Raw genomic sequence first — 22,019 nt, 5'->3', positions numbered from 1 at the left:
ACATTCCTTGAGATGTTTTTACCTGCTGGAAGCAGCTTCGAACACTAGGTCCAATATTGCTGCCACCAAAAGCTGCTACTTCTCCAAGTTGTTTAGGGATCTGTATTACATCATGAAGTAGAAGGGCAAGCTGCCTTTCATCACACATCTCCCTAGATCCTGCTACCACCTTAAAGAGATCTGGAACAGAAAAATAGATCAGTTTAGTATCAACCTGCTTAGAGACCTCTTGCTACATATATGATATGTATAAAATATACACACATACACAAACATATGAAAATATAAAAATTTACTGTGCTTTATGATCATAATTCAACTCTAGAAACAAAAACATTTCAAAGCGGAAAGAACTCATGAACTCTAAAGTCCTTCAATAATGCATAGTCCAAAATATTGAAAGGTATCTGACCATCAGCTAATTGGCTAAACTGCACCTAACTGTAGAAAATTAGACTCTGTATGCCAATCATAATTACAAACTTATCGCTAAATAAAAATATATTCTTTCAAAGTGACACATTATGTCTGTGACCTAGTTTTATGAACTCAATATGGGTTTACCTTCCTATTCAGACACAGTGTGTCAAAACAAATTTTCTTCTACAACCTGTCAGAGAGAGATATTCTGAACAGTAAACATTTAAATTTTGACAGACCTGTTTTTTATTCTCGATGCCAAATACATCACTTGGAAACATACCACATATACTTATACTACACACTATATGAATTATAATTAAACACTTTTGCTTCCTGAGTTACCTTTCTAAGCTTTTCTCTCTTGCATTGTTTTAGGAGTCACTCTCATTCTCTCTATTGAAGGAAATACATTTGTACAGATCTCAAAGACAAATTGCTACCAATTTGTGTAAACCCTTAATTCTAAGTCCTTTCTAATCACAGAAAGAAAAATCATAAGCTAACAGTTTTTTAATTATCTTGGCTCAACAAATAATGAGTCTTCTTTTTTCCGGTTTTGGCAGCAGTTTCTTTTCACTACAATGCAACATTTCAGATATAAAAATGTTTACTATATTTCCAATAAGTATAGTAAAATCAGTCAAATAAGTTAGTTTATTTAGTGGGGAGGAATTTCAAAAAAATTTCATTTAATGAAGTAAACAAATTATTTCTAGAAAGAAGTTTCTAAACATAGGGAGAATACAAATATAAATGTTCTCCATATGAAGCTTTAGTGAACGGAATGATATTGTCCATTTGCTTACATAATCTTAAAATATTCTCAGATAATGCTACAAGCAATCTCATTTTGTTTTAGTCTCAATACCAGTCTAACATGTATCAGTCCTGATGAAAAGCAGGCTAGTGATGGATCTAATATTGTCAAAATTCTACTCTTAAAGTAGCTGAGTCAAGTACAGGGACATTGACACAGTAATTACAATGAAGTATGACTTTAATTATAAAGGATACACAGGGGAAGGAAATTCAATTAAAATAAATTTAATTTTCATCATCATTTGTTCAAATATATTGGATTAAAACAGTTTTTTAAATTTAAAGACTACTATAATAAAAATGCCTTCCATATCATTTTGAAATTGATACTATTTTGTAAATATTTTATGTCACTACTTTTCACACACACACACACAAGACCCATCTTTTGAATAGCAGTATTCAACTGGAAGAGTTGTGTATGGCTGTAAGTCACTGCATAAGTTAGTGAAAAATTAAGAGAGTTTACTGGAGAGTTGCATCATGAGTGTGAGCAAACTGCAATATAAAATCAAGAACTCTGAAGCAGAAGTAGAACTGAAGCAAAGAATATTATCAGTGAAACATTTGATTGAAAAAGATGTCAAGTATAAAGGCTGATACTATAAACAAATTAGGGGAGCAAGGAATAGTTTGTCAGATTTATGGAGAACGGAGAAATTCACGACCAAACAAGAGATTGGAGAATATTATGAAATGCAAAATGGATAATTTTGATTACATTAAATTGAAAAGTTTTTGTACAAACAAATCCAATGCAACCAAGATTAGAAGGGAGGCAGAAAACTGGGAAACAAATGTGATAAAACCTCATATCTAAAATATATTAGAGAAGTGAGTCAAACTTACAAGAATACAAGTCATTCCTCAACTGAAAAATGATCAAAGGATATGAATAGGCAGTTTTCAAAGGAAGAAATTAAAGCTACTGCATCCACTCAATGCTCAGGTAATTAGCTACCTGGCTTCTCCGTGCAAAAATATCTCTTCCAGCTCAAATGAAGTCAGCAGCGTCAAAACATGGCTCATACTCAGTCGTCACAAATTTTCAGTGAGCAGCCAGTTTGTGTCTGTCTTTTACAGAGCAGACTGGATAATTCTGGTCATAAATCTCATCAGCCATTGTGGGCTTAGGAGCAGTTGTCCACTTAGCCCCACAATAGAAACAATCTTTGATAACTGATCTGTATGCTCGATACTCAAAGAAGTGTGCACACCATGTTATGGGAGCTTCAACGATTTCATTTCCAACTACAATCAGAATGTCTCTGAGTATTGCAGCATACAGACGTGTAGACTCAAAATCTGGTGTTTTGTACTTGAAATACCAATCGATGGGATCAGGTCTCTTAATGATCACTCCTTCCATTTTCAAAATATTGTCCATTCCTTCAATTTCAGCAACAGCCCTTTTCAAATGCTCCTTGGGAAAATACTGGCTTCCATGCTGCTGGTAAAATGGGCAATACCTTTCATATGTATTTGCCTTAACTTCCATAGTGAATGGTGGAACACTGGCATTTTCAGCTCTGCCTACAATCACCTCAAGTGAGTCCCACTCATTATAGGAGGAGACAAGGCAGACCTTGGGAATAAAGTCTGTGGCCTTGTCCTCAGCAGCAAAGGAGTTTCTGGAGGCTGCTGCAGCCTGGGTGCTCTGGAAAGTTCGCTGCACCCATCCTGTAAAGACTCTGCTGAGCTGAGATTGATGTAGTACACCAGCAGCATCTCCCTGAGTGAAGCTGCTCTGCTCCGCTCAGTCTCTGCTGGGGCAGCTCAGCAAGCGGTGGGCTCCCCGCAAGGCACACAGGCGACACGCCTCAAGATCAGATTTCTTTTAAAGGCAAAACCTCCATAATTAGGTTTTTATGAAAGATAAAAAGAGACTTGAGTCAAGAAATCCAATGGAAGTTTCATGGGGGTGAAGACAATGGAGTTGGACCCTAGAGAAATCAATGCCAAGGTTGACATCAATTGACCCTGAATGAACTGAAGCTCTGTCATTGAATTTAAAAAGCAGGATGACTTGAATATTAATGTTAACAAAAGAGACTTTATTGAAAACAAAGTCATCATATTTATATGATAAAGTCAAATAGTATCCAAAACTTCTAAAGGACCTTAGGAGAAATCAAAACAAAAAGAAACTCTATGTGATTCACCACTTTAGGTCTCATCTTTTCAAAGGAAAAAAATCATCTCACTTTCTGAATGAAGCAAGAAAAAGGAATAAGATGCCATACCAATATTTGGACCTAAAGAATCATGGGATGAGAGCCTGAAGCAGATTCCTTCCTAAGTGCTTGGCACACAATAAGCATTCAATAAATAATTTGCATATCTTTACCCAGGAGTACAACTGAATTTATCACAAATGAGGGTGTCCACATTTCATATGCTCCCCTTCACAACAATTGTACTTTCAATCCAAATCAGTTCAGTTCAACAAGGAGAAAGAGTTTATTTTATTCAAGGTGCCATGTTAGGCACCAGAGACATAAAGTGGAGCTACTAGAGCCAGCTCAAATTGCAAACTCTGGTAAGTGGCAAATGCTACAAAGCAGGGCTTGATTTCATGTTTCGTCAATTATTTAGACTTAAGAAAGAGATGAAGAAAATAATAGTAATGCAGATTAAACTTTAAAAAAAAAGTGCCATGTATACATTTCCCCCTGGAGAGCTAGTTGTTAAACATTGATCAAATGTTTTAAAATGAAATATTAAATAAAATAGTAAAATAACTTAAATATTGAATATTAACATAATCCTATACAAATATAAAAACCATTGCTGCCCCCCTTCAAGGAACTTATAATTTAATGGAGGGAACAAGAGAACACACAAACAAGTGTGATCTGAAAGTAGATGTCATAAGGCCAAAAAAAAAATTACAGACAAAAGATTTAGAGTACAAATTTGAGAAAAGAATCAGTTTCACCCGCTGGGAATCAGGGAAGTATTCACAGATGAAGGGGCCTCTAAACCAGGTACTGGAAGAAGAATTTTAATATACAGAGATGTGGTCAGAGGGCATTATAATTATGAAGGGCTGACTGAACAAATGAAGGGAAGTAAGAGAGGAAAGAATGAACTGGAGAAACTAGGTCTACAGTATGGCTGGAGCAGACAGCTTGGGAAATATGGCTAGACAGAAGCTATGATGTGTAGGGTATAAAATGTCAGACTCAGTAGACTTGATTTCATCCTATAATAATAGCTGATATGTCTATGGCACTGCAAAGTTTGCTCTTTCCGATTTGAATGTTACAACTTTTGAGATAAACGCTCCAGGTATTAGTGTCTCTGGTTGCTGATGGGAAAACTGAAGAGCAGAGATGTTAAATGACTTATTTATAGTCATACAGCTAATGTTCAAGGCAGAATCTGAACCCACAGAAAAACAGCAAGTCAGGTGCTGAAGTCATTGAGAAACATGGCAGACTGACGTGAGAGATGGTAGAAGCAGCGATAAAATTAATACAGGCTGATTATAAAAAAAAACCTTCCAAAGAGGAGAGGCTGGTGAGTGACATGGTAGAGCAGGGATCTGGAAGAAGCAGTGGAGAGCATGAACGTGAAAGAAGGAGAGACTGGTGAGGGATTTAGAGTATTCAGGAAAATAGCCAAAGTTTTAACATAGTGTCTCTGGCATGATGAAGGTATTCAAATAATGCTTTGAACTGACTGAAAGACATGAAGGAGGAAAGGATGAAATGGAATTTTGTTTTATTTACTTTTTAAATAAGAGAACAGGGTTACTAGAGGGCATGGTGGAAAAGGCAGGAAAAGAATCCTCAGAACTTGAAAAGAGGCAGGTGCTGAGATAGGGGTAGACAGGGTGCAGAGTATGAAAAAACGGATTTTGCACCCTGGCATGGAAAGATTCTGAATGATAGGGATTAGAGGAGCAGGCTATAGACATTTTTAAGCACTTTCTAAGTGCTAGGCTTTGTGCTAAGCTCTGGGGATACAAAGAAAGGCAAAAGGTAGCTCTCACTTTCAAGGAGCTCACAGTCTCATGGGGAAAACAACACACAAACCTCTATATACAAACACACCAGATAAAAGAAATATTGGAAATACTCAAGAAAGGAAAGTCACTAGAATTCAGAAGAATAAGGAAAAGTTTCCTGTAGAAGGTGGTGTTTTAGCAGCAACCTGAAGAAATAGAAGCCAGGAGGAATGGAGGGAAAACTTTTCAAGCATGGGAAATAGAAAGTGGAAATGCCTGGGAGTTGAGAGTATCATGTGTGAAAAAAACAAGGAATCCAGTGTCACCATGCTATAGAATATTTTGGGGTGTGGGCAGGGTGAGGAGGGTAAAATGTAAGAAGACTAGAAAGGTAGCAAGGGGTCAGGTTATCAAGGGCTTTGACTGCCAAATAGAGTCTGTTCTATTTGATCCTGAAGATGATAGGGGGCCAAAGGAATTTGCTGAGCAGGGGGAGACACTTTTGGGAGGCAGATGGACTCCTAGCAGGCTACCAAGATAGCTCAGAGATGAGGTGATGGCAACATTTACCTTTCTCCTACCTACGTAATAACTTGCACTTTGGGGCTTCAGTAAGGATAGCTCTTTGTGTTTCCACTCCGGAAAACAATTTTTACCTGTAAAAAATGCTCCGCAAAACAAAAGCCTTGTGAAAAGGTTTGTTATTTTTCCTGAATTGCTTAGTTGACTCTCTCCGTCACGGTTATCTGACCTCTTGATTGTACTATCAGTTTTTCATTTCACACAAATCCCCAATCCCATTTCACTGACCCTCCTGGCTGTCAAACTAGCCAAGAAAGCAACCACCTTCTTCTAAACACAAAACACAAAATCAAATGAACTCAAGAGTGTTCCAAATATATACATCCTTACATCTCAAACTGATTATACTTAAGGTACATTTATTTCTTTTATTAAATGATGTTTTTACACTTTCTCCCCCAAATTTTCACTATTAGAAAATAATTGCCTATGATATCAATAAAGACTGCCTTCTAAGATAAAACTACTTAAATTGGCATAAGACAAGATCTTACTTACAGTCGTATTTCTTCTCAATGGTACCACTGGAGAGAACTATTAATCCAATCTTTAGGGACTGTGCTCTAATTTTTCCGGTCCGGCCCCTAAAATCATAAGATTTACACAACATTAGATATAAATAAATCAGTGAACAGCAGATTCATTTTTCTCCAAGCATCCATTTTCTGGAAAAATAATTATTTGTAAAATCTAGCAATAAGGATAAATCCTCTTTTACTCATTTCTACAGTTTCTTTTTATTTCATCCTAACCCTTGACAGCTGGAATTCAATGCTGTGCCTTCATGTTAGACTTTGGTAATGTGATTTGCTCACCAAGTCCACAAGAGTGCACAGAATTACGCAGGAAGCATGAAATAGAAACAAATTTTCAGTTGTTATTCCCCATAAGCTAAAGTACTTTAATGTTTATGTACACAGAAATATAAACATTCAAATGAGAAAAATTGAAGGGATTTCTCTTTTACAAAAGTATCAGCGAAAGGTGATAGCTCTTCCTGTGTTGAAAAGGTCCACTGCTAAGACCCTATGCCAATGACTAATGGTGGTGTAGCAGTGACCGTGGATTTGTGAAAGGCAGGTCCTACCAAGGCGTCTCTAAGGGCAATGACATATTTGTCACAGGTAGATAGATACACCTGGCCTATTTAAATTTGGAGCTGAACCCTAGGTTGCTAGAAGGATGAAAGAACTTGATAATTTTGCTCAAAGCAACTCTCAAAGGTCATCTAGCAAGTTACAAAGGCACACAGAGACATACTGGCGGACCAAAGGTACATCAACCCAAGGAAATTACAGATCCATGTAATATTTAGAGTATTAAAGGAACTCTTTTGTAGACTGCTAATAATGACACATAAAATGCCCAGAAAAGGCGAATAATTACTTGGTTAATTATTTATTACTTACTTAGTTCAGTTTTAAAGACTGATCAGGGAAGGTCAAGAGCCTTCTAAACACTTAAATCACATGATGACTTCACTTTTTGTTATTGCCAATGCAATCTATTCATGCTACTACTTCAATATAATCTGGATGTTGGATAATCAGATATGGAATTCCCATTTAGGGGATATCTGTCAAAATTTGAATACAAAAAGCATTTCTAAATCTACACTGGGAAATGGTTTCATACTATGCAGATGACATACCATCTCAAACGCATTTAAACAGTGGGCTAGGATAACATTTACATCTATGTCTGAAGTAAGAGATAGTTTTTAGAAACAGCATTTATTCCTCTCTCTAATAATGTTAAACATGTTATCTAAACATAAATGCAATTTAATTCCATAAATTGTTTGAAGATGTAAAATGCATTTTTTCCAAGGCCTTAAATTTTAAGTATTCTAACTGGCAAATCAAACTCAAAACATGGGAATTTATATTGACTATTAGTATGAAATTTTCTTTGAAAATATGTATACTCATGTGAGCTTTTTCATTCAACCAATGTTGAGTGACCACTCCTTGCATGGCACTAGAGTAGATACAAAATCATTTACCTTCAACATCACTGAGTAATCACTTACTATGTCAAAGACACTTGTTCAAATAAGACTCATCTTTACAAGGGCAGGAACTGTGTCTTATTCATCTTTCTATCAGTCAGTACACAAAGAACATGTCACACAGCCACAGTAGCTAACTGCTAAGGATACCAAAAAAAAAAAAAAAAGGCAAAACCAGCCCCTGTTCTCAAGGATCTCATAGTTTAGGTGTGCATAGGAGACAGCATGTAAGCTTAAAAGAAGCCAGGAGTCAGATAAGGAGGGAGTCTCACAGGCATAGAAAACTGGCAGTGGAAATGCTCAGCCAGGAAGGGGTGTCCTTTATGAGGATAAGGAAGTAAACAAGAGCCACTGGATCACAGAATATACTAGGAAGGGTGTGGAAGAGGCTTTTTTTCCCTTCACTACTCCTTTATTATTTTGTTTTTGAAAAAAAGTATTTTATTTTCCTCCAGTTTCATATAAAAATAATTTTCAATATTTGTTTATAAAATTGAGACGAAGTGATCCTATAGACATACAGATGTAAGGTGTAAGAAATCTGGAAAGGAAAGAAGAGGCCAAATTATGGAGCACTTTTCCCAAACAGAAGATTTTATATTAGATCCTAGAGTGTCAGGTATCCAATGGAGTTTAACAGGAGTGGGGAGGAAGGGGTGGAGATAAGTGACATTGTCTGACTTAACAGTCTAGAGCTTGCCACGCTCTGCACACAGTAAAAGATTAATGCTTGTTAACTTGAATTCAGTGAGATACTAGTCCTCACTCTTAATGTCTTCAATTATATTTGTGAAGACATAGAGTTATGCAACTAAAATAAACTTGTTTGGGAATTTAAGAAATGAAATGAAAAGGTTTAAAAAAGTTTCATAAAGCTTTCTACGAAAATGGGCTAAAAAGCTTTCAAGCCTGAAGTCAATAAATACAAACAGCACTTGTTGTGCTGCCTCTAGTATTGAAATTGGATTACTAAAAGCCCAAGTAATGCAGTTACAATCTGGACTTGATTTTGAAATATAAGCCGTATACTCTTTAGTGCTGGACCAATATTGAAATACTTGCTTCAAACTAGCTCCCAAAAGTTGGGTATTAGGAACTGTATTACTATAAAAGATGTCTGAACTCATTTAAAACATGGATGCTCAGTGAGGAGAATGTAACCACATCAACAACAATGTAATTGAAGCAGGAAAAATCCTCAAAACAAAACGTGAAGGAATGGACTGTAACCTCCTGATAACTTCTAAAATATGAATCTCACAATCATTGCTGAACATTCCCATTCCCTAAAGGTTTTGGTTGAATATGTTGCCAAAGAAGGAAAAAACTCTCCAACACTGCACAACAAAAAACACATTAAAATCTATGTGCTTGAGATTCTTCTAAGCACTACAGTAATTTTAAAAAGATATAGGAAACATAGTAAGGAGGTATCATAGTGCAATAATTTAAATTCTTTTGTTGACTACCTAACTTTACAAGGATTTATCAGTTTAAGAAATTTTTCACAATTATCAATTAATTTTAAAGAATTTAAGACATGCTTCCTACAATTAAAACTATATCTTCCCCTAAGGTTGTGAACATTAGATGTTAAAATAATAAGCTAAATTTTTCAGGCTAGCACTTAAATAACGATTTAAACAGTTCTCATTTCAGTTGACTATTCTCCAAAAGGCATATTTTAAAAACAAAAAGCAACTTTCAGTTAGAGAAGATAGACTTAGGATAGAAATTTAATGAGAAAATGGGCTATTCATTAGATATATTATTCATGGATTATTCAGAATAATAGAATTCAGAGGTCTCCTTGAAGGCTTGAAAATATATCAAAGGAAGAACTGCCTCCTACAGAGGTTAATAAAGGCAGAAAGATGTCAAGGTAAAACAGCAATGAACTGAGATGAGGGCTAAGAAACTCTGCTTCCAACTTAGGTGTCTTGGCTTTTTGGTAAATAGCTTTTAGTTATGTAGCACTTTGGGGGTTCAGAAAGCACTTTGCATATGCCATCTCATTTTAAAATTTATTTATTTAATCTCCAACTTATGGAATTAAAAAAACATTTCTGAAACATTATTATTGGACATGAAACTGCAAATCTATTATGTACAACTTGGTACTCCTCTTAAATACATAATAATATAAAAAATAAATGTTATATATAATAGATGTAAGCATTATATATAACATATATAATAAAAGTTATCATGTAATTTTTTTCCTTTCCTCCTGACCCTAGAGATGGCTACATAAAGGTACAAAATATGTGTGTATGTACACACATATATGTATGCATGTATGTATATATATGTAAAAATCATTCTATACATACTTCTATCAGTTCTTTCTCTGGATGCAGATAGTATCTTCCTTCTTACATTCTTTGGAGTTAATTTAGATATTTATAATAGTCAAAATGAGTTATTTACTCATTTCAAGATTTGATTTCTCCATCTGAAGAGACTGGCTCCCTTTAATGTCTAAAATTACATGATCTATATTCTCCATGTATGAAACAAATTAGGCTAAAAGGTGATACCAAATGAAAGTCCAAATAAGTTTTGGAAGGGCTTCCAACCTTACTATCTGAACAGGAAGAAACCTCATAGATCATTTAATCCAGTACTACATAAAGAGGAAGAGAATGAAGCTGACAGGGGTGGAGACATACTTAGATAAGTTTCACAATAGATTCATAATACATTGTTTTTTCAAAGGAAAGGGTATATTAGGAAGAAATGGAAGGCTGCTGTCAGAAGGAAATTTGTGATCTCTCCAAATATTCCTTTGGTACAGGATCAAGGATAGAATATTAGACCAGAGAGGTTCATTAAGCTTTTCTTGGGTTCTTGTGATAAGAGGACAATTATATAAATTCTGTGTGTCCTGGCTAATGGGCTGATTATTTGAAAAGCATCATTTGTTGCTGGGGATGGAAGCTCAATTCCAGGTGGACAGTCTCGGGCGGGTAAAGGTGGGAACTTCTAAATCTTAGAGTTCTCACGAGACCCCCCAGGAAACGACTGGGAATCGAGGTGAACCGAGCTATCTCATGTATTTCTGCCTCTTCCCGTGAGAAACGTGATGGGAGAGAGCTCTCCCCGCCCTCGAGATTGTCCCGGATCTGGGCACACTATTGTTATCTAACAGCATGGTATTCAGATGCAAACTATGCTGCTGGAGAGTTTAAGTAGGATCAGGAAAGCCTGAAAGCTCTCTTGGGCGGAGCGGCGCGGAGCGGTGAGGACAACAAGGCTCTTCTTTCCCTCTTTCTTCTCTCCCCTCCCCCTCTCTCCCGGCTTGTACTTCTACTTCCAATCTCTTATTGTAAGATCTTTGCCTCCTTGGGAGATCTTTCTCTTTCCCTCCTAAGGAAGAATTCCCCTGCACTTGTAACTAGACCCTGAAATAAAGCTCAACCCTTGTTCGACTCTGGAACATCCTTTCTCTCATACGAGCATCCGGTTTGGCCAACCGAAGACCTCCAATAGAGGTAAGGGAAGACTCGGGTAGCCCACAGGCCTCTAGGCCTGGCAATTTGTGGATATAAAACAATATCTGAGTAACACTTTCCCCAAGCATACATTTGTGAGAGGAGGAGCACCAAGGATAATTTCCATAGAACAAAGTATATGCGAGCTCTTCTCCTCTGCCTCTTCTCCGTTCCCTACAGGTACAGATGACAAAGTAAGGATTCTTTCTCTCCCACTCATTACATAAACACAGTACTCATGGAAATTGCCAAAGTATCTAATACATTACTGAGACTGAAAACTTGAAAGCATGAATTTTTGTTTCAAAAGATAGTTGGCTTTCAAAACAAAGGCAAAATAGTTTTAAGAGGATATTAAAAGCATCTTTGTCAACAACAAGAAAATCCAAATAATAGAAGAGAAATTGAAACTAAATTTAAAAACCATTCAAAAGTATATTTTTGGGAAAAAAGCAAATTCATAATGGTAACTGAGAGTGCTACTTATTATAAGCACTTCAATGACTAAAAGTATTTAAGATAACAACTGCTACTACTTATTTACCAAAATAGTATGAATTCAACTCAGATGTTTCACAACTAAAAATTTTCTTAAAAATGACAGTTTTCAGTAGGTAGAGCAAGTGGTATCACCACCTCATTTCTTTATATCTAAATTTTATTTTCTAAACTTGAGTATTTCTCAATTATTTAGCTCTCATAGAAGTAAGGGGGGAAAGCTGATAAGCATACAGCTAATAAAGAATTGGGGGGGGCTTGAGAGGAAAAGTAACAGCCAAAAGAATCAAATTTCATCTTTGCATACTTTAACCCCCCCCCCCATCAGAAAAATGAATAATCCCTAATGTGTCAAAAATGTCAGCCCAGAGCAGGGGTTTTGGATACTGATTGTTCTATTAATGCATTATCTAAATTCAAAATGGTATAAAAATATCTGTAGATGAGTGTTACTGTGAGCTAGAAAGATTTTCATGGTAACCAGTAGCAGCTACATTAAATCCCTGGCAATGACATGAATGCTTCTAATAGCTGGATTCACTACCAGAAGCATTATGCACATGTGTCAACATTACAACACCTAAAATAAATGGCAAGAACAAATTTACTCCGCCCAAATGCTAATTTTTAAATGCAATTCAAGTGGCATTTCAGTAATTCTAGTGAGGAAAATAATTCGGACACTCAAAAAAGATTCACTTCTAAACACACTATATTTTTTTTTAAAAATCAAGTTTTGTGACTTTCTTTTATCAACATAGCTCATCTGAACAGACTGTAAAGACATGTAAACTTACTCATCATAGACGTTCAGTAGCCAATTAAGGCACATATCTATACAGAGTGGAATATTGATCACGTCGTGATGTGACTGTTCCAGCACCTCATAAATCTTTGTCAGAAATCTGATGACCTCAGGGACATAGATGCATCTTTCACTCTGCTTTAGTCTGTCGTGCTGTAAGATGTCATTTGCCGTCTCGACTTGTAATAGATGTACTAATCAGAAGAAAAAGGAGAGAAAGAAATTGAGGACAAATTAGGTCAAGGAATGTTGCTTAAAACAAAGTATTAACCTTCCCAAATTTGTGTATTCACTATGCTTGCCTAATTTTTGCTAAGACCTGTTTTTAGCAATTTCCTTTACTTCAGGTCTGGGAAGTATGGCATTGTTGAAAGACTGAAGAACTTCCAAATCAAAAACTGAGTCCTGGCTCTTCCAATAAAGAGCAGGCGGATGGAGTTTGATTGCCTTGAGTCTTAGTTTTCACACTGGTAATACATTGCTCACATAAGAATGACAGCACCTTTAAGTGATCATAAAACATTCAGAAAATAGGACTTTTTTAAAAAGAAAGTTTCATGAGGTAATCATTGAGCACTCTATAGCCAATTAACAATTCCAAATAGTATCCAATTAACAACTCCTAATAGTATCAACCTTTTATTTTCATGAAAAATATATTTCTCTTATCTAAGATAAAATCTAAGGCCATCTTGGCACTGTGCTGTGCTGACTAGTAAAAATTCATCAGGTTTGGTCAGTTCTAGGCACTCAGACATTCTTCACCACCATTTTCCTTCCTTGACGCTGTGCTGGCCCACCCCCTCTCCCTAATCGTATTCCCTGTGGACACAACAAGTAAACCAATTAATTGCTTCTGGAAAGGACATGTGAACCAAGCACCGCTAACTATTGCTCAGCTTATGAGACCAAAACTTCCTTCCCTGGACACTACCCTCCTACATATATTGTCTCCTATTAAAACATAAGAGCAGAGACTATCATTTTTGAACTTGTATATGGTTAATGAAATATAATGCTTAGCATACAGTACACATTTAATAAATGCTATTCATTCATTCAAAGAATCAAAAGACAGTTTGTTTCTTTGACTAGTGAGTGCATAGAGTCCTATTCAACTCTTCATTTCTTGACAAATTTTGTCAATTCTGCCTCCATATCATCTCTTAGATCTGTCCGCTTACATGGCTACCAACCTAGTTTAGACCCTCATAACCACTTGGCTGCCAAAGTGATTTTAATAAAAGTGCAGCACTATCCCTACTCAAGCAGAGTGTTCAATAACATGGAGAAAAGTGTCAAGGCCAGGGTCAAAATCCGGCCCTAACCTACCACCTAATGAATGACTCTAAGTAAATCATTTAACCTTGGTTTGCCTCCGTTTCCTCAAGTATAAAATGAGGCAGCTACACCAGTTGGCATCTGAGATTTTTATAGCTCTAGATTTATGGGTCCCAGGGCCAAGAGAATATAATACAATTTCCTCTGTTTAGCCTTTACAGCCTTTCATTATCGCTCTCTAGCCTCTTTGTACTGATTACCCATTACCCCCTATGTTTCAGCCAGACTGGGCTACCTATTATTCAACCCTATATTTGACAATCTATATACTCCACCTATATGCCTTTGCTGAGGTTCTCTCCTCTGCCTGAAATGCTGTCCCTTCTCACTTCTGCCTTCAGTAACTCAGAGATCAATTTAAGAGTTGTTTCAAGTGCCACCCCATGGGAGACTGTCCAGCTGTGGTTTATCCCTATGGTGAATTTACCTTACGTTTAACTGTTGAAGTATCTTGTACTTATTTGCGTACATATTTTATCTTCTAAGTAGTACAGAGACTTCTTGAGCATATTATCCAGACAATAAATGCTGAGCCCTTTGCAAACCTTACAAGCTTACATAAGCACAAGGTATTATTAGACACTCTTGTTTTTCTCATTGTATCCCCAACTTGAAGCACAATGTCTGACATGTAGTAGCTGCAGAAATAAATGCTTGCTGAACTGAAATGAAGTGTTTAAAGATAGTATCAGTCTATATTTTAGTAACCAAACATAAGAAGCCACTACATCTTCAAGCTTTACTGAAGAAATTCCAGGAAGCATATTTAGAAAGTATTTGGTCAACTCAGGATTCCACATTTAAGTGTATCTTTGAGTACCGTTACAGGTGCTTTGGAGACTTACCCGTTAAACAAGAGGAAATCCCGGCGCTAAGGTAACTGATGATGGATACCTAACTAACCTACATTAAAATTTTAACAAATCTGATTTATATATAAGGACTGCACAAAGTCAGAAGGAGTTATAAATAAGTATCATTCGCAAAAGAGTTTTTGCAGTAACTGGAGCAAGGTGAGCTTAGCCTGGGGAAGCTTCTATGAGAAGATGAGTTTCTGTTTTATAAATACAATTTACTAAGCATATGTTAAGTAACTATTGTATGTGAAGTTTTGAGCCAAGTTGTAGAATATAAAAAGTTTAGGTCTCAAACCTCGTGGAATTTATGATTACATAAGCTTAGCAGGGGATTTGACATACACAACTCCAATCTACCACTACTCAAATCCTACAAATAATCCAAAACTACACCAAAGAGGTGTAAAACAAAGTGGCTTTGTTACAAGAGTGGGGAAACAGCTGTCACTGATTAGGGAATCAAATAAGGTTTTGTGGAAGAGTTTATAGTTTTCAGTTAGGCTTTAAAGAATGTTTAGGACTTCAGCAGACAAAGAGGGAAAAGAAAGACACGAGGCACAGGGAACAGAATGAGTGAAAGGACACAAGTAGGTAAGTCTAAGGCATCCTCAAAGGACAGGAGTCAATTTGCAGAGAGGGAAAGTACTGCCAGATTGTGGAGGGGGAGGAATGCCAGGGACAGGAATCCGAACTCTACTAAATGGTTAATAGACTTCTGAGCAAAAAAGTGATGTGACAAAACCTGCGCATAAAGAAGCTTAATTGGGCAGTCATATGAAAGATGGACTGGGTGGTAGACAGGAGGACCTATTGGAGCAGTGCAAGATTGTCAAAAATGAGGGTTAGTATTAGGGTGGTAGCAATATGATGGGGGAGGGATGAGATCTGGGAGAGAGAAATCAAAGAGTTCTGTAAATGACTGGATATGAGATGAGGACAAAAGAAGGGTCAAAGTTATTACCAAAATTTTAAACAATGGAAATAAATGATTATTCAACCGAGAAATATTAAGCTGAAAGGAAACAGGTTTAGTGGGAAAATAATAACTCCCTTTTCGAAATGTTGAGTTTGAGATGCCAGTGGATCATCCATCCATCCAAGAAATTAATATTTATTAAATGTCTATGCTAGGAGTTGGAGATATAAAGACAAAAACAAAAGTCTCTTCCCTCAATGAAATTATATTCTACTAGAGAGATACAAGATATACACAAGACAAATATATACAAAGTAATTTCAGGAAGGACAGAGTGCGGTCATAAGCAGGAACAGGTAATTACAGATTCAGATAGAAGTGTACTAGAACGCTAATGAGTGCAGTGTTATTGATGGGGAAACTTGAGGCCCTGAGAGGATGAATGACCTGACAAAGGTCACAGAGAAGTAAATGTGTAAGGTGAGTTTTGATTCCATGTCTCTCAGGCTCTGGTGCCCTCTTCACTCTACTGTCTCCCTCAAGAGGTGGTATCCAGGTACGTTAAAGAAATCTTGAGATTCTAGGAGATAAGGATGACAAGTAAGTGCACTCCAGACAAAAAAAACTTTCTTCTGCAGAAGAAAGAATTTTGTACACAGGGAATAACTACCAGTCGGCCAGTCCGACTACAGTGGAAACAGTGCAATAATAAAGAAGACAGGAAAGGAAGGGGGATCAATATTACAGATGGCTTATTCTTGTGTGCCACTGAATATTTCTGCACAGGGGAATACTATGATCAGAACTCTGTTTTAAGAACAGCAATTGGCTAGCTGTGTGAAGGGTTGGACTGGCACGGGATGAGACTTGAAAAGCAGGAAGACTGGTTAGGAGTCTATGGCAACAGTCCAGGAAAGAGTAGATAAGAGTCTTTCTTAACTAGGGTGGTAGCTGTATGGGTGGAGAGAAGGTGCTACGTATATATTCAAGAAGTTAGTTGGAAGGGTGAGTCTAGCTCAGAAAAGAGGTCAGAATGGGAACTACAGTTCTGAGAGTAATTTGCACAGATGTGACAGTTGAATCCAACATTCAATAGATTTCCAAAGCAGAGAAGGCTGAGAAAGAAAAGGAAAAGAGAATGTTGGGAATACCACTCTTGGGAGATCAGAAAGAACACAGTCAACAAAGATAGAGATGCAATAATTAGAGGGAGGAGAGGAGCCAGGCAAGGGTTATGATTTGGATAGCTAGGAAAGAAGAATGGAGAGTTAACAGCATCAAATGCTACACAGATGATAAAGATGATGAAGGGGGAAAAAAGGATGAGGATTTAAGCACTGAATATGGGCTCGTGGAGAGGAACGGAGAAGGTATTCCACATAGGAAGGCTCACTTAGATAAATGTTTATTTGACCAGTGCATGGGATAAAGCAGGAATGTAGAGGTAAAGGGGATAATTGGGAAAGGCAGAAGAGGAAAACTGGATGAAGTACTTAAAGCTTTATATGATCCCAGAGACATTCTAGAGACAAACACCTCCTGATATATTTTTTTCTAAAATAAATGTGCTGGTAAAATTACATTCACTTCACTTCCCTGACAAGAGGCATTTTTAAAAAAATCTTATTTTTTAAAGAGGTGACTTGAAGGAATAAGTCCTGTCATTAATGGTCATTAGTGTACAGAAAAAGGTAGACTTCCAATATTTATGTCCACCCACCATTTTGAGGCCTCACTGGAAACTTGGACTGTGAGTTCAGACCGTGTGAAGCAGTTGCTGCCAAAATAGACTTTGTGACTGAGTCATTTGTTCTCATTTTATAGCTCATAAAACCTTAGGAGACTGTTACAAACTTTCCAGCTGTGTACTGGACAGGCAGCTGAGCCTCTTGAAAACAAATGCTGTCAATACTAACCCAAAGAAGACAGCCTGAAGATTCCTTCTGTATGTTACAGAGCAATCCATTTCCTACTCTCTTGTGGCTCAACATTCCTAAGCACTGGCAAAAGCATGAGATTTCTTTAATGCAAGTAATTCCTGAGTTTGTCATGTTTTTGTTGTCCATTGGCATGGAGCTTCCAAGGGAGCTAATGTAAATGGTATGGTGATGGCAGCTGTCCAAATGAAATTGGAATTAGAGGGAATATGGGTCATGGACCCATGAAGTCAGACAATGAGACTGGCTGAAATCATTCTTCTATCTAGTTTGAACCCTTCTCTTCTGCATCAAACTCTTACAGCCTAAACCCCGGAGCTAGGTATTGCTAGCCCTCCTTTGAGGTGAACGATACAAACTGCAGGGACATAAGCAAACTTTGATGTGCAGATAGCTGTGTGAGCCTAAGTCTATGGATTCACTTCTTTAGAGATTTAGCCAAATATTAAAAAAAAAAGCCAATGAACAACAATGATGAACTTTTGAAGAATAACTTACGGCATAATGTTTTCTGTAATCTTCGGATTTTAAAGGCTGTACGGTAGGCTGAGAAGCAGATACTGTTGAAATCAACTGAAATAGCAAAAACAAAAAACAGAAATTATTTTGGGAAAAATGCTATTTGACAAGTACCAAGAATATATTTTAACAGCTGACTCTTTCCAAGATGAAGTTAAAACACATGCATCTGACATTGGGAAAACAAAAAATAAAATTAGGACCTAAGTTTACAACACTTACTTTAAAAAAAATATTCAAAATAGCCATGAAATATCATATTGTTCTATATAAAAAAACTTTATAAGCAGAAATACGCCCAAAAGCTTCAAAGATGACCAAAGCGGATAAAGATCTAACTTTGAAATCAGGAGAACCTAGGTTCAAATCCTATCCTAGACAATAGTTAGACACATGAGCCAGAGTTTTCTCATATGCAAAATGTAGATAAAAATACCACCTACCATCCAAGGTTATTAATGGAATCAAATGAAATAATGGGAAGAACTTTGTAAAACTTTGAAGTACAATATACATTTTAGTATTGCCATAAAGTACTTTGGAAGCCTTGAATATCTTCTAAATTCAGCTATCATTATTATTACTATTTCAGACCTGAATTTCATTGTGAGAATGGGTGACAGGCACATTCCTACAACGTCCAACTTTCAGCTGGGATACTGAATGGTTCTCTACTTCCTGAGGGAGGGAAGGGGAAAAGGGGAGGAGGTGTCACAAAGCCTGTATGTATCAGAGGTGGCACTTGAACCGATGTCATCCTGATTCCAAGACCAGCTGTCTAGCCACTGTTCCACGTGACCTTCTTTATCAATAATGACTATATCATTTTCATCCAACCAAAAAAAGAAGGGTTGAGAGAAAAAGAATGCAGTACTTTGTATTCTTCATTAGATGAAAAGAAGTGGAAAGACAAGTGAACTTGGAGTCAGATTTGAAGCCTCACTTCCTGCTGTTCACAGTTGGGTCCCAGAGACCTTCTTCCTGCTCTGGTGATGGTTTTCCAAAGCATAGTCAAATCTACTATCAATCACCTTGTTCACTCACCTAGACAACAGAACATTTTCTGCTTTTCTTCCCTGAGCTTGCCAGCTATTACCTTAGTTTTGAATTTTGCTACCCCTTTTCTGAACTTCTTCCAAAAGTGGTCTAATTATTATCCATGACAATCACTCCCCTTGCTAGGACATTCTACAAAGTGCTGCTAAATTAAACCTCCTGAAACCTTTCTCTAATGATGTCGTTACCTTGATCAAAATGTTCTGTTTTAATTTACCTTTGTCTGTTGAACTAAATCTATGCATGGGTCAGACAACAAGTGTTTATTAAGTACTTGCAATGCGTCAGGTACCAGACCAAATACTGGAGATACAAAGACAGGCAAAAGAAGGGAAGAGCATGAAGACAAGTGTCAGTGGATTGTATGACATTTGGAAGGTAATGAAATATCAGAAGACTGGAAAGGCCATGCCAATCTAGGTTATGAAGACCTTTAAATGTTAAAGACTTTACATTTGATTATAGACATAATAGGAAGCCACTGGAGTTTAGTGAGATGGTGGGGAAGAGGTCAGGGGGCTGGGAGACATGGGAATTAGTCACATAAATAGACTGTTCTTGGCACCTAAGCAAAGGCTGGATTAGAGTGAGAAGAAACTTGAGGTAAAGAAATTAATTAGGAAGCTATTGAAAAAGTCCAAGGGAGAGGTGACCAGGGTCTAAACTATGATGGTGGCTGTGAATAGGGAGAAGTGGACAAATAGAAGAGATTAGATGAAGGTAGAAATATGTTAGTTGACTGTATGAGAAAGCTGAGTGACAGTAAAGAAATGACATTGATAGATTACAGGACTGGGTGACTAGGAAGGTAGCTGCATCTTCTGCGTTGTCATGTTCAGTCATGTCTGACTGTGACCTCGTTTGGGGATTTCTTGGCAAAGATATTGGAACTGAGGCAAACAAGGTTTATCCAAAATAACGTAGCTAGTAACTATCTGAGGTCACATTTGAACTCAGGTCTTCCTGACTCCAGGCCTGGCACTATATACATTGTACCATTGAAAGGGGGGAATAGGTTGTAGGGAAAGATGTTAAACTCTGATTTGGATATATAGAGCTTTAGATGCCAAAGGGAAATCCATTTTGAGATGTCCAAGCAGCTTGGAAGACATATCAGAGCTTGACAGGCTTCTAGCAATCAAAGCACTCCATGCCCTGAGTCTTCATTGTCTTTTCCGTCTCAATTCTCATCTATTCTATAAGTCCTCTTCTGTTTCAGGAAAACTAGTCATATTTCCTAGACAAAATTCCTTGCCTCTGCGTTATGGTTCATAATATCCCCACCAAATGGAACATTTTCATCTTAATCTCTGTGAATTTTACCCATTTTTTCAATCTTTCTTTGAAAGCTACCTTCTCCATGAAGATATCCCTGATCATTCCAAGTTGTACATTATCTCCTCTCAATCATCCCAAGCTCTGTAGAGTAGAAAGACCACTAGACTTGGATGCAGACAACCATTTGAATATATACTTTACTAAGATTGTTGGGAAGATTTATAAATGTTAAAGGGCTATATAAATGTGAGTTATTTTAGCATGTGTTGAATTTGATTACCTTTTTTTAATGGGGTTCTAATTTGTATTATATTACCTCATATCTTTCTCTTATATCCCTCTTAAGATTATGAGATACCTAAGGTTAGGAAATGCATATAGACTATCTTGATATCTACTGTAGCATTTAGGGAAAAAATGTTTCTGAACAAAACGGATATGAAATAAACTGGGACTCCGATTTCTTTCTTTTTTTTACTCCCTTAATCCCATTCATTTCAACTCTACCCCTACAATGTCTCGCTGCAGATTTCCCCACCCCTTCCTTTCATCCAAAACTTTTTCATTTCTCTATTTTCATCCATCAGTTAGTAATCACTAAAGTCTGGCTCTCTCCTAAAATGTATATCCCTGGCCACTCATTCTAGTATTCGCTGCACTTGCACACTCATACTCCATGACTCACTCACTAGACTTAGAATAGTTCTTGTTCCCCAATGTAACTGACATACTTTGTTCCTACCACGATCACTCAGTAACACATCCTCCTGGGGTTCATTCTATATAGCTTCTTAAGGTATCCTTCATTTCATTAAGGAGAACTTTGTAACTGAATCTCTATAAGTCTTTTGTATGCTTCAGTCAATTGACTCCCAGATGCTATATGCATCTTGGAGTTATGTGGAATGGCATTTCCCTTTCTATTGTGGCTTCTTGGGTTTTATTATTGCTATTGAGAAATTTTGAGGGTTTTTTTTTGTAACCTGTAACACTGTTCAAGCTAATTGTTTTGATTAGTATCTTTGCAGGTTCCCTAGGATTTTCTAAGTAAACCATTATATGGTCAACAAAAGGGACATTTTGTCTCCTTTTCTCCTCTCTTTATAACTTCAATATTTTCTCTTATTGTCATAGCTAGTATTTCCAGAACTATGTTAAATAATAGCGGTAGGAGTGGGCCTTCCTTTGTATCCATTATTTACTAGAAAAGATTCCAGTGTGTCTCCATTGTATATGATATTTGTTCTGGGTTTTAGAAGCTGATTTTCTCACCTGGTGATTTGATCAAAAACTGGTTTTCCCTTTGGCATCTCAAGCTCAATATATGCAAATCAGTATCCCCCTACCTATGTCCCCTTCCCAAATTTTCTATTACCACAGAGGATATAGTTCTCTTCCTACTCATCCAATCTTGTAATCTGTCATCATAATTCCTTTATCAGTCACTCCTTTTTCTTATACAGTACACTGTCATATAATTTCTACATAGATTTTATAATATAAAGAGTTCCCTCTATACCTATACTTTGTA

The 22,019-nt window shown here is 36.9% G+C and overlaps 1 protein-coding gene and 1 pseudogene across 20 annotated transcripts in view; both read right to left on the bottom strand.

The window, feature by feature from the left end:
• LOC140526901 (utrophin-like) overlaps window positions 1-22,019 on the bottom strand; it is a 558,532-nt gene that overhangs the window by 66,058 nt on the left and 470,455 nt on the right. For all 20 annotated transcript variants that reach the window (XR_011974583.1, XM_072643530.1, XM_072643537.1 and 17 more), the window contains 4 exons: window positions 18,134-18,208; window positions 12,577-12,778; window positions 6,275-6,360; window positions 23-180 (listed from right to left, as the gene is read on the bottom strand). Coding sequence is in view for 19 of the 20 variants with exons in the window: in XM_072643530.1 (XP_072499631.1) it covers window positions 23-180; window positions 6,275-6,360; window positions 12,577-12,778; window positions 18,134-18,208 (521 nt within the window). In the remaining variant the exon portion in view is untranslated. The remainder of the gene's footprint in view (window positions 1-22; window positions 181-6,274; window positions 6,361-12,576; window positions 12,779-18,133; window positions 18,209-22,019) is intronic.
• On the bottom strand, window positions 190-6,268 carry LOC140526905 (glycine amidinotransferase, mitochondrial pseudogene; annotated as a pseudogene).

This window comes from Notamacropus eugenii, chromosome 2 (assembly GCF_028372415.1).
Source record: "Notamacropus eugenii isolate mMacEug1 chromosome 2, mMacEug1.pri_v2, whole genome shotgun sequence".
NCBI classification, from domain to species: Eukaryota; Metazoa; Chordata; class Mammalia; order Diprotodontia; family Macropodidae; genus Notamacropus; species Notamacropus eugenii.
This window is presented reverse-complemented; position numbering and strand designations above follow the sequence as displayed.